Here is an 18458-nt window from a genome sequence, read left to right as displayed (position 1 = left end):
TCCTGTTGATAATCTTGGAAGATTAAAGTTTGCTTCTTTTTTGCTCCTTCAACTTCACTGTTGTGTTTCTGTTTTTCCCCGCACATTTTGCAGATGGTTTGACAGAGGCTCTTTTTGCAGTTAGAAGATTGTTTAAGGATCAAAAACCAAACCTTTTTATTGCAGCAGCTTTGGTCCTAAATGGGCGGTAGTATGACTCTTTAAGAAGTCCTTTTGGGTCATGGCTTTTCCGCCGGGACTATACTTCATTAAGCCTTAAAACTGGCAGCTCCAAGCAGACTTAAAAGATCCACTTTGCAGTATGCACACATGCAGGCTCATTGGCTGCAGGCAGGTTGACACAGTTTCGCTGCCTCCTGCAGCTGTAGCGGATGCTCGGAGCCTGTAGAGCCAGCAGGTGGTACTCTACTGTCGGGCTGTGTCCCACTGTTGGATGTGTGTAGCCGGCTGGGTGAAGAGCTGAAAACTAGAGAGAGGAAAGAAGAGCGGAGAGATCCCCGCTGGAGACGAGGTCAGAAAAGAGAAGCTGCTTATTCTCTGGTGGAAGATGGAAACGCACCGGACCGCGGTCCCTTCACTCCCCGAGGTCAGCGGCTCCGCCACCGACGGGCTGTGACTCTCCGGGCTCCGCAGAGGTGACCAGGACGCTACGGACACTTTGCAGGCTGCAGCAGTCGGTCTGTGCAGCGCCTTCCAGTGAAACCTCCCCTGGAGGATAAAGCACCTGGTGCTGTAGCAGAAAGAAAAAGCAGACTGGGACAGCAGCAGCTGCAGCGCGGAATTATTGTTGGATAGGTGCAACACAGGCTCACCAAGCGTTTACACCGAAATGGGGTAATCGTGGCTATATTTAATCAGGCTTAAAATTAAATGTGACAGCAAAGAGTTTGTTCTTTTCCTGACCAAGAACAAATAGCCTACTTTTTGGCTTAATGGATGCTTCATGTCTCTCCTGTGTATGTAGAAAAGAAGTCCCAGTCACCTGGTAAGATGTTTCCTCACCACAGAGAAAGGTAAGAACATTTCTTAAATTGGTGGACCTTTTTTTTTTTTAGGACGCCAACCACTCAACGCAAACCTTAAATAAAAAAAGGACAAGGGAAAGTCAGCTTTAACATGAAGGAAGTTAAATAATGGCACTAATTTAAAATGATTGTAAATCTGGAGCACATTTGTCTGTGCAGCACATGTGGAGCAATGTTGTGGTTTCTTTTTTCCTCCTTTACACAGATCCAGCAGGGTCTCACTTGATGAATCTGTTAAATAATGTTCTTCCTCTGTGTGGCCCCAGAGTCTTCATATTATTTGGTCCATAATTCAAAGTAATATCTCTGGTTAAGATGCTTTTATTGCAGATGTAACAAAGACATGATCATGGCGGGCATTAGAGCATAAAACTGCTCATGCCTTTACAGTTATTGCAAAAACATTTGTGTGTTAAACGTGTGTCTGATAACAAAAGTGAGCATTATCTGCAGTAGGGCAGATATGGTTGCACTGCTGTCATTTTAGATGGATTATTTAAATACTTTATTGTTGCACTTCATTTCTCTATGCTCTGGCAAAACTGGAGGATAGTGAAAGTAGCAGCCCATTTAGAAATCTCTCTTCCTTATGTTTAACATCTGTGTAAGATTTAGAGAGATCCGGTCAGAGGGTGACAGGAGAAACCCAGCAAAGCAGATTGTGGTAGGACTTAGTGGACATGTTCATCATTAAGGTGCAGCCCCGACCCCCCACCCAATCACTATCAGGCTTTTGTTAGGCTCAGAGACCCCCATTAAGCCTTAAAGGCCACATCCATCTGCTGAGGATGAAGGTCGAGTCACTGAGCATCCTTGAGAAGTGAGAGAAACATGATGATGATTTTCAAACTCAGGAAAGAGCAAGTGTTGACTGACACACAATGAGCTCTGTTTGACTCACTGTAGGAGGTCGCAGGTTTGATTCCCGGCCACATGTTCAGAACAGAAACCAAACCTCATAACTTGGGGTAATGGGAAACCTAACTCATATATGGGCCTTTGTAAACATGTGAGTGATGGTCAAAGTTCAGTGATAAATATGAATTTATAACTGTGACTTGACTATGACTGAAGATTTGCTCTTGTTCTTTGTCTTGTATGTTAATAACCTGAAAATATTTAGGTTTTGGGCAGTTGCTCAGACAAAAAAAGCAATTTGCAGACGTCACCTTGTGTTTTAGGAAACTGTGATCAGCATTTTTTAAAAACTATTTTCTGTTTTATAGAACCAACAATGAATCAAGGATATAGTCAGCAGAATAAAAGACGTTAGTTGCAGCCCTAATTATATATACAAATGAATAGTGTTGACCCAGCCCTCAGACATTTTTTATTAACAGGAAATATTTAGGTAGTTGCAGACAATCTTCTTATATCCCCCACTCAACAAACAATGATCTTGTTAAATGCACTCTCTTGCGCTAATATAACTATGGAGTGGGAGGGCCCACATTTCCCATCATGCCTAGTTCTTGACTGAAGTGTTTGCGAAATTTGCTGTTTTATGTTCCAAAATGCAAATTTTACTTCTTGTTAGTATTTGTAATGTGTCTGTTTGATCTATGTAAAATTAAGTTAACTTTACTTACGTACACAAAAATAGGGAGGATATAGAAGGACCTGTCCTTTTTTTATTTCATTTCAAAAGTTGCCTTATTTTGCAGGATATTTCTGTCGGTGTGTTTGGTTCATGGAGTTTGACAGATGAGGGCATTTGGCAGTCAGTGAAGGCTAAACAAAAGATGCTGTTGAGCTGCATTATGGGAAATGTAGGATCCTTAGTTTTTGAAGCTTTACTCAGACCAAGGAGTAAAAGTGAGGATTTTTCGACCTCTGCAGCTTCAGATTTGATCGTTCTAGTTTGAATGTGTCGGGCAAGACCCCAACTCCATGGAAGTGCAAAGGAAGGTTCCTTTAAAATAGTAAAGGTGACTTTAAGTTGTACTGCTTCATTGTTCCTACTAACATTACAGTTAAATGTTTGTCCATAGAAAGGCAGAGCACGACTCTCACTCCCAGCTTCAAACAGTGTCTACTCTCTCAGTCAGACCTCAGATCAGTGTATCAGTGGCTGCAGCAGGAGATCCACTGACAACAGGGAGGATTACTGTGAGAGGAGAAGGAGAATTATAGCATAACATTATGGCTTATTATCAGACTGACACAGATCAACCGTCGAAATGCCACCGTTCATATCAACGCCTTTACAATCAGTCCATGAAACACGGTGTATAGATGTACGAGTGCATACAATGTTTCTTTTTATTATGATGATATCTGGCACTGAGATACAGTAAAAGAAAGAGAGAGAACATTGTTGGATTTGTGCGTCACTAATGGGGTCAGATATAAACGTACAATGACTGGCCAAAATAATACAGTCCTATTGGGAACAGATGCTTCAACTTACAATACTGCATGGAAGGAAGGAGTGTCCTGGTTTTTTATAATTTCCTCCTTTAACTTGGCACCTCTTTTAGACAAGGATTTGAAAAGATGGAGACTAGCAGCCAAGATAAGAATGATGAATAGCATCTTGTCGTGATACTTTTAGTCTTGAGAGTCTAATCAATGTCGGTATTGTCTGTACCAAGAATACTTCACCATTTGGTTTATTATCTGCTGTATTTTTAAATACATTTCAGAGGGATGACATTTACAGTGAACACCTCAGTCCTATGATTCTATGACGTGATGGACAGTGAGGTAATCTTTATTCGGCCATTGATCTGTGAACTTATCAGTGATTTCTTCTGCAGCTAGTCATTCATGTTGTTAGCCACGTTAGCGGCGTGGCTCAGGGAATGTCAATGTTGGTCGATTTGTCAGTCCACCACTTTGATCCAAATATATCTCTCATCAACTATTAGATGGCGTGCCATGACATTTAGTAAAGACATTCATGGTCTTCAGAAGCTATATCCTACTCACTTTGCCTCTAGCGCCACCAGCAGGTCAAAACTTGTCTGCTACTTTGGTTAATGACCTGCAAAACTTATCCCCTCAACCTCAACTTTGTTGTGTTTAGTGCAAACGCTTACACACTCAAGTAAGATGATGAACATTATACCTGGTACGCATCAACAAGTGCGCATATTCTTTGTGAGCACCCTCACAGAGTTGCTTGCATGGGGGAGGGTATCTATGTTCCCAGGGTCCTATGACCGGCAGCTCCATATCCTCTTAATATGCCATGCTGAGAGGACCTTTCAAAGGGTTTCATGTTCTTAGCAATGTTCTCCAAAGGTGAAAAGTTCAATGTCTGTTTTCTTGACTTTAGACATTGTGTTTTTTTACCATTTAAAATGGATCTGAAAGGTATATCTGCCTTTGTTTTATCTTAGCTATTTGAACTGTGAAGGCAGCTCTTACCATTACCTTACAAAACTCAACACAATGATTAAGACTAGGCCCTTGGGAACAGGACCCTGGAAACATAGGGATGGCTATAGACTTTTGTTTTGTCCTGTTTTTGTCTTTGCATTATTTTAAGAGGATTTATATTACACTATCCTACACTGTGACTTTCAGAGTGAAATTTGAATGCATGTTTAGTCTGATCATGCATAACCTTTAGTTCTATATTTTGTCACATGAATTTCATTTTAGTGTGGCAATACACAGTGCTGTAAACATACTGACTGGACACCTTCTGAAGCGGAATAAGGGCCTTTTCGCAGTCTTGCTATTCATACCACATGACTGTGGCTAAACCACCTCCCAACACTAGGGACTTTGTTGCTTTGATATATTTACCTCGTCTCCAGGATACATCTCTGCGAACACTGGCATCAGCAGAGCAGAGGGCGGAGGGTGAATGACTTGAGAGAGGGTTCAGAGCGTTTTAGTCAACATCATTTGCCAGCTAAGTCACAGACAGCCCTGTATGGTGAATGACGCAGGGAAAAGTGTGGGAGAAAGCCAGAGGAGGATTCCAGCATCTGTCTCTGGATGGCAGAGAGACAGATGGAGACCAACTATTATGAAAATAATAATCCTTTTTAAACAAGAGCGAGAAGAGAGAGTTGTATGGTAAATGTTTTTTAATGGAGGAAGGTTGAAGTGTTTTGATGCTCAAATCATGAGCAAAACACATTCTAGTCGCTGCAAAAAACTTTTTGTCTTGTTTTTGAGATGATAAATGTCCAGAACTTCCTACTGTTCCCTCAAAATTAACTACATTATACTCAGTTACTAATAAAGCATTGTGTGGAAAGGTTTGCCCATTCACATTTCCTTATACAGAATCAATTCTCTCATCATTATCATCTCTTTTCCTTTCTCCAGGGAGCAACCGATCTTCAGTTCCCGGGCCCATGTTTTCCAGATTGACCCCGCCACCAAGAGGAACTGGATCCCCGCCAGCAAACATGCCGTCACAGTCTCCTTCTTCTATGATGCTAACCGTAACGTCTACCGCATCATCAGTGTGGGTGGGACGAAGGTGAGGGGGAGGAAAATTGGTATTAATGCTAGTAATCTAAACAGTAGAGAGAGTCTGTAAATTCAACATAGAAACTTGAATGATATAATAAAAAACAACATGTATGTAGAGTAGATTCTATATTTTGATCTAAATTGAGAACCATGCATTTTTCTGAGGGGTTTTTCAGAGTGTTGTTGTCCTGTGTGAATGCAGTGAAGATGGCAACGAAAGAGGCTGTTCAGTATTTGTAACAAAGGCCACGAGCCAAACATAACAGGACAATCTTGCAGCTTCATGTTGATTCTCCTCTTCACCAGCCGTCCTTCTACCAGAAAATCTGTACTGCTAAGAAATATATGGTGAACAAAACCACAGTGGGTGTCAACAAATCGGCAGCCAGAGCCTCTTTCTCGTGGGCCTGTGGATTTAGATTATGAGTAAGACTGATGTGGCCCATCAATGGCTGAGGAGGAGGAGGAGGGGCAGGCACAGGGGAGGGGGGTGTCTATCTGATCTCTTCTTAGCACCTCTGGTCTGACCCACATTTCTGACTCCCAGAAGGCTGTGCGGGGTGGCAGTTGGACGTTCAGCAGCCCAGTCCTGCCAGGACTTGTGGCTGGCTTCAGAATAATCCTCACTGCTGTCGCCGTCGTCCAGCATGTTATGTCAAACTCACCGCCGCAGAAATGGAGACCGTAGAGTTCATGTAATCGGTAGCTGGAAGGGAATGAATGACGAAAAAAAGCTTCCTCCTAAGCTGCCCCAGCTTGCCCTGCAACGCTGGGATTTGAAATCAGGTCCATTATTGTAAGGCAGGTGATGACGCAATAAAGGTTTAAAAATAGGCTTGCTCTAATAATTTTCTTTCTGCTCCAGGGGAGAGAGAGGTGGCTTCAGGTGATGAACCTGGTGGATGTGCTCTGTTTGTGTATCTTTACTGTCGATCTTCTCTTTGACATAATGTGATTTAAATGTGCCTCTGCTCTGAATTTATATTGAACAATAAGAGCTTTGGAGGTGGCAGAGCGTCAATTTCAAAAACAATGGGAGGAAATGCTTAACCATAGCTGATTGAAAGAAAGTTAATAATTCACAAACGGCAGCTGTTTCCCTGTGTTCTTCACTTTTCCATCAAACGTGACATGTTGACGACACAAATAACGACACAAAATTACAACATAAAAATAAACAATTAGAGCTCTCAGTAGTAGTTTCTCATTTTCTGCTGTGGGCTTCAAAAATGAAATAACTCCATCATGTGAATGTTCAAACAAAATACAGTATAAATAAATGCTTAAATGCTGCTGTATTTACAAAAAAGCAACAATCAATATAAAACTGTTTATGCAGAAGATAGTCTTACACGGTCTGCAATGACAAAGTAAAGCAAAGGCCTAGAGTTGTAGTTTTTGTTTCGTCTGGGTTGTTCATTGCTGTAGACACACCTGATGGGACAATCATCTTTGTTATCTCTGCATTTTCAGGCAATCATCAACTGCACAGTTACACCCAGCATGTCGTTTACCAAGACGTCCCAGAAGTTCGGTCAGTGGGCGGACAGCAGGGCCAACACCGTGTATGGTCTTGGCTTTGCTACAGAGCAACAGCTGCATCAGGTAAACTAACCCAAAGCACTGATAGATGCTTCTTTATTTATCAAAACAGCTCGCTCATTGTGCATCTCTGGAGGCTAATGGGTGCTGCGTTATAAATGTCTCATTACCTGAAACGGTTTGTCCTCTTTTGAATAGTTCTCAGATAAGTTCAAAGAGGTGAAAGATGCAGCACGTCTGGCACGAGAAAAGTCGCAGGATAAAGAACTGGCCAACACGGCTCTTACCATCGCTGCCCCTCAGGTGAGAATTTAAAAAAAAAATGTGAACATGAAAAGTAAAGCAAGCCTCTGCAGATATCGGGCAGAAATTGTAGAAAACGTTGTCATGATCCACAGAAACATCCAGTGATGCATTTTGTAATTTTTAGGATTCAATGTGAGCACTGGGCCAAGGTCAGATGAATGCACCTCTGTCACTTTGCAGCAGTTCAACAGGGCCACTGTTATTAAAACCAAAAGAGGAATGGAGAGAGAGAGAAAAGACAGGCAGAAGAAAGATGAGCTGGGTCAGCCTCGGAGGGAAGAGAAAGTGAGGAAAACTAGGACAACGGTAAAATTAACCCGTGCTGCTCAGCGGTGCGCCGCATCCACTGCTACTGGGTAGCCTCTGACTTAAACACTGTAATGATGAATATGTAGTCAGCTCAGGGCTTTTTTGATCAATAGAGAATAATTACCCATCAGTTACATCTGCTTGGTCTAGGGAACATGCCGATTTCCATTTAATTACACGACTGAACAGATTCCAAGTGATGTCTCTCGCTCCAAATCTTTATCGATTTAAAGATGTACTCTTTTGATGTATCTATTTATTGTGTTTTAAGTTTCTATCTATCAAAGAGTGAGTTAAAACAATGGTGATTGATCATATGACCCACTAATGAAAGCATTTCTACTTGCCTTTCTGCTTAGTATCACAATATCCGTGTCTGTGGCAACATTATCGGGCTAGATGTAAATAAGCAGCCATGTTAGCGACGCTGCTGACAGCGGTTGGTCTGCCAGCCGAACTCGTCACTAACGGTTCTGCTGCGTTAACTTATAATCAGAAATCGGGAACTTCCAACTTGTGGCAGGCTTTTAGTAAGGGCAGAAGTGTACTAGGAAAATTTGTGGGTGTGTATGGAAATGTACGTTTGGAGGCAAATGGGTTTCAATAAAGTTTACTAAAGAGCAAAAAGTAAAAAAAAACAAAATATAGATAGTCAACACAGATAGTGACTTTGAACGTGCCAAGATGGAGGCTCTGAAAGAACAGGCTTGCTTGCAATTACATCTTGCCGCCAAAGAGGCCGCTAGAAACAATATATCTCAATTCTAATGGAGTACAACTTTGATGAACACATGGTAGAAGCTCCAGACAAATGCCGACTGCGTCAATTGATTTTGCTCGATTGTTGCCAATCAGCACTGAGCTGCATAGCTGCTTGAGGTTGTGGTATTTTTTGAAAAGTTCATTGTGTATGGGGAGCTCTGTGATAATGCGTTTCTTTTGTTTTTGTTTGTTTTTTTAAATTCACCTGATGGATTTCATCTGTAGTTCTCACAGGTGAGTCTGTCTATCTTATCTTTTGATAAGAAAACATTTTAAAAATTGAGAAATCTTTATTGGACTTTGATGCTAATGACATTTTTAAGATCTGAAAGTAGGTTTCAAGAAAGAAGCCGCCTCTCTCTTCTTCTGAATGATTGGTTTTGTGTTGTGATGCCGTGTGTGTTATCAGTAGAGTCCATTTACTGATGTGTTTCTCAGGACCTCTCGGATGAACTCCAGTCTCCACCGGTGATGTGTGTGAACGGACCCGAGGACAAGCTGTTCCGCAGCCAGAGCGCGGACATCACCCTGTCTTCTGAGAAGGAGCGCATTAAAAAGATGCTCTCTGAAGGGTAACCGAGTGATCCACACACACCGAGTGATCCACACACACTTCAGAGTGGAAACTGAAAAGACCACAAACACTGTCTTCTCTTTGTTTTTTCTCAATTCAATCTCACCTTCTGTTCAAACACCTGAGCACTGTGATGAGACTGTGAAATGCTTGTTTTGCGTAGGTGTTAAGACTCTGGTTCTGTTTGTGCTACTTGTTCTTTAAAAATCTTTCATTGTGATTTGAAATACGTTATCCAGGGCTCACAAACATAAATGGAACTTGAACTTTCGTTTTTAACCGTGAAAATAGTAGATTGACTTAGCACAAGGTTTCATTTGTAAAATGTTTCCTGATCTTTCAGCCACATCTCATGGTCTTCATCAGTAGATGGAGTTGTCTTGCAGAAGGTCGAGTTAACATTTGATTATGGAATTTCAGTCATGGGAAACATGTGATAAGCACAACCCGCTCTACCCCCTGAGCCACAGCTTGAATAAAATTCCTTATACGGTTTAATAACATTAAAGAAATAGTTAGACATTTTGGGAAATGCACTTAATTGCCTCCTTGCCAAATGTTAGATAAGAAGATCGATTCCGCTCTCATGTCTTTACAGTAAATATGAAGCTACAGTCAGACAAAGGTTAGCTTAGCTTAGCTAAAGACTGGTAACGGGGAAACAGCTAGCCTGGCTCTGACCAAATAAAACCAGCACAGCTAAAGCTCAGTAATTAAAATGCTATATCTGTTTTGTGTTAAAAAAGACATTCTTTTCAGTTAGCATTTATGCTAAACTAAGCTAACCATATTCTGGCTTTAACTTTGTGTTGAAGAGTCAAGTCTGGAGGCTAACCTAAGGTTTGTGAAAGTCTCGTGAGATGGTTTTGACCTTGAATGATTAGGGTTAGCTTAAGTCATCTGGTAGTGAGATTATTGACACATGCGAGTGGTATTTCCCAAAATGTCAAACTATGCCTTTAAATACAGACACTACATTTACATTAGGCCTGTGTAATTGTATTACAGTATTTTGCCCCAGTTTTTTTAGAAAACTGATATTGTTGAGACAGAATGTTTTTTTTTACCAAGTTAGTCAGAATAATAACGACTTTAAGAGACATCTGTAACCTTAATGCAAGTGATTTAGGTAACTATGTAATCTTGTACCAATCGACATCTTAACAAACAGTTAATAGTCTTTGTGATGGTGCTGGTATTCAGTAACTTCACCTAAACGTCACGAGGCTGCTACAAACGTCATTTGATCAATACTATTAATTGCAGTTGAGCAGGTAAACGATTACCTTTAACATCCACCTTCCCATCAGAGTTCACTGAGTATTAACTTGGATTTCATTTCAAGGGTTAATTACAGTTAAACATAATTCGATTTGTAAGTAAGTAAAAGTGTATTTATATTAAAGACAGAAAGTGATTACTCATAACATCAAATGAAGCTTGTAAACATCTTTTCATTCAGTCGGTTTGAGCCACTCACAATGCTTTTATATCCTATAATTCAATTACTATGACAGAAAGCTGCTCCTTAATGGTTACCATGGTAAACTGTTGCCATGGGACACCCTCAAGCTTTCTACATGAAGAGGGCCAGAACAAAGGATCGAGGATGAAGAGAAAATCTGAGGGAGCTCTACAGATTGTACCAAAATGAATTGAAATTTTTAACTGATAATGATTTATTGATTATTATAATTATGAAAACTATAGAATGAAATAACATTAACTGAGAAGAGGCACTTGTGAGTGTGTACAATCAATGTATTGGGACTAAATACATTAAATGCAGTCTCAAGTAAGATCCAGCTTTATGCTCACAACATGATCTGGAACCAGTGTCAGCAAGATTAAGATAGTATCATTGTAGTGGATAACTACAAAAAACAAGAACCTATGCCGCCAAATTTGCCTTGGGAACCATTTTATCCTATCTTCTTTGTTCCTTGATGCCTACAAATTAAATCAAATTAGGTTTCCTCCGGGTTCTCCGGTTTCCTCCCATAATCCAAAGACATGCATGTGTTAGGTTCATTGATGACTCTAAAATTGCCAGTAGGTGTGAATGGTTGTCTGTCTCTGTACGTCTCTATGTGCCCTGTGATAGACTGGCGTCCTGTCCAGGGTGTACCCCGCCTCACGCCCGATGTCAGCTGAGATCGGCTCCAGCACCCCTGCGACCCCGACCCCGGGATAAGCGGTTGAAGATGAATGAATGAAATGAATAAATCTGATGATCCTACTTATTAAGAGAATGTTATCGCTCTAATTTCCTTTGAAAAAAAAAGTCTTTCAGTGTTACATTCAATCCTTTTGCTGAAGATGACTTTTAGATAGTCAGTCTCCCAGGGAACAGTTTGGTCTTGTTTGCACTTTTTGCATTTTATTGAGTGTAGTTTTGCTTTATTATAAATGTAAATTATAATTAAATTCAAATTATAAATGTGAAATGACCTGAGGTGTGCTGATGTAGGCTGCAGTCCTTGGTTTAGCCTTCTTAACGCTCTTAAAGTGGCTTGTTCCTTGTGTTAACCAGGTCAACAGTTTTTCACCATGTTCCAAACTCTCGTCTTAAATTATGTATAATAATTATGTGCCATATAAGACATATTGTCACAAGGCTTAAATGTACAGTATTATATGTATAATGCGATATGTTTTCACTGGTTTGCGTTTGTGTTTTTCAGGTCTATCTGTGAGATGAACCTGGAAGCTGAGCTCTTCACTCTGCAGGACAGCAACACCAAACTGGTGGCAGCTTTACATGAGGCTAATGCTAATGTGGAGCAGTGGAAGAAACAGCTGGCAGCGTATCAGGAGGAGACGGACAGACTCAGAGAGCAGGTGAGCGTCAATTGCATTCAGTCTGACGGGTACAGAGGGCACTTTGAAGATGCCCTGTTTAAGTGTGCTCATTGGATTAGCTGTTATTAAGATATTCATTCAAATTACAATTACCGCCGTGCAGTTGTCTTCCTCTCAAGTTACAGTTTAAATCCAAACCGTCCAGGTTTATATGATATATGTAGTGAAGACTTTGAAGGAATTTAATAAAAGGTATTAAGTTTTTGTCACCATTTCATTATCTGACCAAACATCTCCCCTTCTGTTCCTGAAACATTACGATGTCACAGTGAGGATGACCTTTGACCTTTTGGATATAAAATGTCATAATTTTATCCTATGAGCCATTTGTGTGAAGAAGCGTAGGAATTCTTGAGCTGTGATCAAAAATGCTTTGTGTGAGGTCACAGCGACCTTGACCTTTGACCTCAAAAATCCCCTAAAGAGTGCAAGTGGACATCTGTGCCAAAGTTGAAGAAAATCCCTCCAGGGGTTCCTGAGATATCGCGTTCACAAGAACAGGGCGGACGGACGAACGATCCGGAAAACATAATGCCTCCGGCAGCGGCTGTCGCTGGTGTGGAGGTGGGAAAACAGCCCACACGCCAGTTGTGTGTCCGTAGCTTCACCCCAGGTTTTCATTAGTGGGTCCAGAATATTTGCTCAAACTCTCAGGTTGTAATACAGGAGTGTGAAGATGACACATCCTGCTCATACTCCTCACACTCCTCCTTAATTTAAAAGTAATTAAATATATCTTGTCACATATTAAATTAACTTTAAACTAGAGTGTCCTTATTAGAAACTCGGGAACCTTAAAGGTGCCTGCTTTTATACTCATGTAAAATGCAATATTGAACATTATATGAAAATGATCATTTGGGTTAGTTCCTTTTGACATTGCAATCTTTGATAACCTGTCTTGTAAATATGATTGAATCTGCCTCGACTATCATATTTATAAATCCAAAATGACTTCTGCATTAACAGTATTGACTGATATTAAACGAATAAGAAGACCTCGGCCCTCTGAGCTCATGTGAACCAAATTGTCCATAAGTGTGTTTTAACCTTGTGATCGCCTGGTGACCTGTCCAGGAAGTCCCCTGCCTCCTACCCAGCTCACACTGAACGGGATAATCGGTTTATATGAATGGAGTGATTAACTGTTACATGAAAAGCTTTGTAGGAGAAACTCTACAGTTATATATTGAATGTATTATAGAGTAGAGCCGATATATCACAGACATATTGGTGTGTGTGTGTGTGTGTGTGTATGTATATATATATATATATATATATATATATACGATACGACATTTTTTTACAGAACATATAATGCAGAAAACGATGCTTGGGGCGATTTAGAAATGTTTTTTCCAGCAGAGCACGGTCAGCAGTTGACTAACACTGAATCTATGTTAATTTGATATATTCTTTATTTTCTCTGTGTTCATTTCTAGAATTGTTGGCATTATATAATGTATGATCATTTTAAATGTTATTTAATACCATTGTTTGTTTCTGGAAAGCAGCCTTCAGCCAAAAAACCCCACTTTATTGGCTGCCATAATGGTAATATGTGAAATTATCCCTCTAAAATCGTCATTGGTCTCAAAAATCAAAAAACATAGACCTTTTTACAGTGTTCTTGGTTCCATAGATGAGTGTTGAAATATATCTGTTCAAAGATGAAACACCACTTCATGCATATTGAGTCAAACACAGAAAAAGTAATTGTTCTCTCTTGCCTCGTTTGTTCAGTCGTACCCTGCAGTGCAGAAGCAGACGGCTAAGGTCACACCTCATTATCGATGCCGGTGCTTTGATTATTAATGAAATAAAAAGCCTTGCTCGAACAAGAGCGAGGTGAGTGTGTGTGTTTCTCTACTGAGGGAGGTCATGCTGGCTTTGATTGGCTCGACACTTCATTTCCTTGGTTTGAAAGCACTTGTTCAGCAAAAAAAAAAAAAAAGACAAGTTAGTCAGGCTGGTAACACACTTCATCACTCTTTGACATGACTTGTGCTGCAGGCAGGTTTTTTTTCCCCCTCTAAAGCTTTAATCAAGGTGTTCCCTGCCGGTTGAACCAGTTCACCACGCACACGGCACTGTCACATATTTCACCACGAGGGAGTTCGGTCTAAAAACCTCGAGCCTCGGGAGGTTTTCACACTTGAGTCACCTCTCAGGTTCCAGTGAACGTAGATCCTCAGTCATCAATAAAAGGTATTTTCACATTTGCTGGTAGCTGATTCCTCTGGGAATGACCTCGCCTCAGGCTGACAATTACAAACCTCTCTGATTCAATGCTTTAATACCTTGATCCCCTTTCCATTATCGCCAGGCGTTACAGTATCGATCACTACTCCTCAATTCTCTACTACTCGTCTGGTATTTCAACAAGAAACAGTTTTTCCGCCTTTTATTTGGTCCACATCAACAAATGAATTCATACAAGTGAGAACCCTGTCTCCGCTTCCTCTGGGTCGAGCTTGTTCCCTCTATCTGAGGAAGGGGGCCAGGTGGCTGAAAATGGTTCATGCCTCTGGGGTGGTGTGAGAGGAAGAGGGGTTTATAGGACAGCAGTATCCTACTTTCAATGCCCCAGTTAGGGAATAATGAAAAATCACCAGAGGGAGCTGGCATCCACTTGCCTCTCTCCCTATCTTTTTATTTTTTCTGCCACTCCTCCTCCTCTCAACCAAACATGGTTTAAAATAATCTAGCTTCTCTCTGTGAGACGTTAGCGCATTTTTAGAGGTTGTCCTTTCTCGAGGCCCAGATAACAAAACAGCAAAGATTTCACTCTTGTTTACCTGACATGGGTGACATAACTCAGTCATCCGCCTGTTTATGAATGTTTATGAAAATACGAGTCATGTATGTGTGTGTGTGTGTGTGTGTGTGTGTGTTATAAGGTGGGTGAATTAGAAGCCCATGGAGGTCAAGGCCCAAGCGACCTGCTGAAGGATGAGTTGACCCAGTCCCTGGAGGAGCTGGAGGCCCTGCTGAAGGCCAAAGATGAGGTTGGTGCTCGTTGTTACATTTTCCAGAGTTCCCCCATCTTCTTAAACATCAAATTCAAGGACTTTCCAGGTCAAATTTCCTTTCAAATTCAAGGACCCAACATGGTATTGTATAGAAATCAAGGTTAATTACTGCTACAACACTAAGAATTTTTATTATGAGAACTATTAGGCTTTACAGAAGCTCACAGACAACAATTAAATAGAGAGAGAGGCTTGAATGATACAGTGTTACAGTGATAGCAGACTATGTGGTCTCTTGCCCCCCCCCCCACAATTTGATTTTATTCATAGTGCCAAATCATAACAAAGATACTTTCCATATAGAGCAGGTCCAGATCACACTATAACACTGCAGAGCAAAACGATATGTTGTGAAACCTGAGCGATGGAGACAGAGACAGAACATAATTATTTAACGTCATTAAAAGGACTGGGATTTCTATTTGTGCACATTATATATCACTTCAAGAAATTTAAATTTCCCCTTTCTATTTATGTACCCCTCAAATTGATAAACTTCAAGTAGACCAGAGGGTCAACGGTTCAATCGCCGGGACTGTCAGGTTATAGTCGGGTGGGAAAGGCTTCTTATATAATAATGAGTCACTTTTTAACCAAAATAAAAAGGGTAAAGTTATGTAGCATTAATCCTCTCTATGTATTTGTTCATGCTATACAAAGGGTTTACCTGAGTCGGGCCATAAAACAATGATATCGATCGAGAAGTTAGGGGGGAAACGGTTCAATCCCCGGGATCGGAGGGTCACTGTTTCAATCCCAGGGCCCGGAGGGTTGACGGTTCAATCCCCGGGACGGAGGGTCGCCGGTTCAACCCCTGGGACCGGAGGATCGCCGGTTCAATCCCCGGGGACCGGAGGGTTTCCTGGGTGGGGAAAGTAATATATGCTTCTCATATAAGAACAATCATAATACTTTCAGTGTACTCGCCCTGAATAAATAAAGCTAGAAAAAAAAAATTCTCAAGTTCTGGTACCAGATTTGTACTTTGTACAGTCATCATCAATCATCAATCATCAAACTCAAGTTTCTAAAAAAATCTTTTCCAGGAAATCCACATTTTGCAAAGCAAGAAAGCAGATTATCACGAGATGGAACATCAAAGGGATGAAGCCATTCACAGATTACGGGTAGGAGTGAGATTATCAAAACGAAGTGGTACACTTTCATAAATGATGCAAATATTTAATAGTGAAAAAAATTGACAACAGCCTCCTCTTCTCCGTAGGAGACAGAGATGCGTAATGCAGAGTTGGAGCGTCGCATTCAGAACACAGAGCAGACGCTGAGTAACTCTCTGGAGGACCGGGATCGCATGGACTCTGAAATCCAGAGGGCCATCGAAATTCTGGACATCAAGATCTTTGACCTTAACGACCTACGCCAGAGCCTGGTGAAACTCATCGACAAATAGGAGGGGCGGGGGGGAATCAAACCCAAGAAAGACAGGTGGAACAGATGACAGGGTTTCATTTTATCCTGGCAGTGCAGACAAAAACAAACAAGATGGAGCTGGTCCCTGTACTCTTTAAGCACAAGAACCACCTCAGCTGCCGGGAGGTCGCTCCATGTCTGTGTTGCAGCAGTGGCTGTGCTGTATTCAGCAGCGTCATACTGCAGGTGTTGGCCTAAGCAGCAACAGCAGCATATACATGGTTTTGCTTGTCTTATGTAATGTAACGCTTCATGTTGCTTCCAAGGGTGACATTCAATGCAATAAACCAATGTTACGGTAAGTGCTTAACACTGCTAGACATTTAATATTGAGAATTGGTGCTTTTAGTCTTTCATAAGTGTGACTTTTGTACACCAAGTGGCGATGCAGTGTCAATACAAACGAGAAGAGGCCTTGTTTTTGTTGTCATCAGACAGGTGAGATTTAAACATCTTTACAAAAAGTGACTCCAGTGAAGTGAATTCAAATTTAACAAAAGAGCATTTATGAGATTTACCTATTTAACAGCCTGAATGATCAGTTAACAAACTCGATTTGTGCAGATAAACTTGTGTGTGGTCCTTAGTTACCCATGCATATAGGACAGGAAGGATTCTAGTTGGTGCTTTTCCCACAGGAGCAAGCAATGATATATATTTAAGGTTAGTAAAAAAAAGAAAAAGAAAAGGTATGGTAATGTTTAAATGTTAGATCTGAATTTTGACACCTAAGCACCTCGTCCATTATCACATCTTCACTTAAGCACCTAAGAAACCTTTAAATTTAAGATGTGTGACAGCAACCTGTAAGTAGATAATGATACAGTAAGTAATCACATTTAGGCAAAATAAGTTATAGCTACAGAGATTTAGAAAGCACAAGCAATAAAAGTCATCATTTAGTAATACAGATAAGTTTAACTGGTCATGTCTGAGTAATCGTCCCGTGCATCATCTCTTAACAAACTTACAATAGATGCATTCAAGGGAATTTAAGAGACATCTTCTGCCTTCTCTTGTCTTTTTCAGCACGTTACCTTAGCTGTAGTAAATATACCACACGCCTTGGCTGTACTGTATGACAAGTGAATTTCTTTTTACGTTTTTTTCACTGTATTGTTTAACATCTTCCATAATAGTGCTATGTTTTTATTCTTTTTTTCAAGCCTTACTGTTAATTTTGATAAGTCATATCAGCTGTGTCTCAAACTTTGAGGTGTTGTCTTGGCAGTTTGGAAATAAAAGTAAAAAATAGTCATTCGGGTCATTCTAATGTACTTCTTGAAGTGTTTTTTTCATTTGGTCCAGCTCGTTTTATTTCTACCACAGCATTAATACCAAATGTTTTAAGCGAGTTGATGAAATTGATTTGTTTTAACTTTCACCTTCATTGACTGAGCATCACAATCCAGATTTATAAGTCAAATAATTATGTTTGTGTTCCCCTTATTTGGTCGTGCTCTTCAGGTACTGTCATGGAAAAGTGCATTTTCACGGCAAAGCTTAGGGTTAGAGAAACAGGTTTGTGGACACAAGATTGCTGGTATGATCTGGACCTACAGGATAAATACAGGTGGAGAAAGTGATTTTCAACCTCTCGCATTAATGCCACAACCACATCAGGAACAACATCTTCCGCAGTTGTGCGCGGAGCGGTTGCACTCACACTGCTTAAAGGTACTAGGCTTTAGCTGAAAAACCGGTTTTGGCCGCGGCCAAAAGGACAGTGTGAGTAGGCTAGTTAAAATGTGGCAATCTAAATTAAAGTCTAATTCCGGGGCAAAATCATCCCATGGTCTTTTTCAGCACTTACATCAAATAAGCCATCGAGACAGTTTTTTTTTCGTGTTTAAACTATTAACAGAGAAATCCGAGTCACTAGAAGGCGAGATGCGGCTAATACACTTTAACCTACTTTTAAAAATAAAATTGGAATTTTTGTGAATGAGTCTTCCAGGCTTTTACATCTTTACTAATACGATCCAACATGATCCTATCCTCTGCAAGAAATCCTTTTAAACAGCAGACACAGCCCACCTGGTATCACGTCTGATGGACTGAAAATGTGATGAAGTATTGATTCATTATTCTAAATCGTATTTAAACAGTTTGAGTGTTCAATAGACAACTAGATCAACATAGTGCTCAATGTGATTTAATGGATGGACACCTTCCCGG

General features: G+C 40.6%; 1 protein-coding gene across 1 annotated transcript; it reads left to right on the top strand.

Annotated features, from left to right (window-relative positions):
- Nucleotides 1–498: 498 nt before the first annotated feature.
- Nucleotides 499–17192, top strand: LOC310957294 (homer protein homolog 3). The gene is made up of 11 exons (XM_083927791.1): nucleotides 499–834; nucleotides 965–1013; nucleotides 5313–5469; nucleotides 6936–7067; nucleotides 7203–7307; nucleotides 8607–8615; nucleotides 8820–8953; nucleotides 11640–11796; nucleotides 14718–14825; nucleotides 15896–15976; nucleotides 16075–17192. Exons 2-11 carry the CDS (start codon nucleotides 991–993, stop codon nucleotides 16258–16260), a joined length of 1092 nt encoding a protein of 363 aa, XP_083783917.1. The 5' UTR covers nucleotides 499–834; nucleotides 965–990; the 3' UTR covers nucleotides 16261–17192.
- The last annotated feature ends 1266 nt before the right edge of the window (nucleotides 17193–18458 follow it).

The sequence above is a fragment of the Echiichthys vipera genome (assembly GCF_963691815.1).
Source record: "Echiichthys vipera genome assembly, chromosome: 15".
Classification (NCBI taxonomy): Eukaryota; Metazoa; Chordata; class Actinopteri; order Perciformes; family Trachinidae; genus Echiichthys; species Echiichthys vipera.
This window is presented reverse-complemented; position numbering and strand designations above follow the sequence as displayed.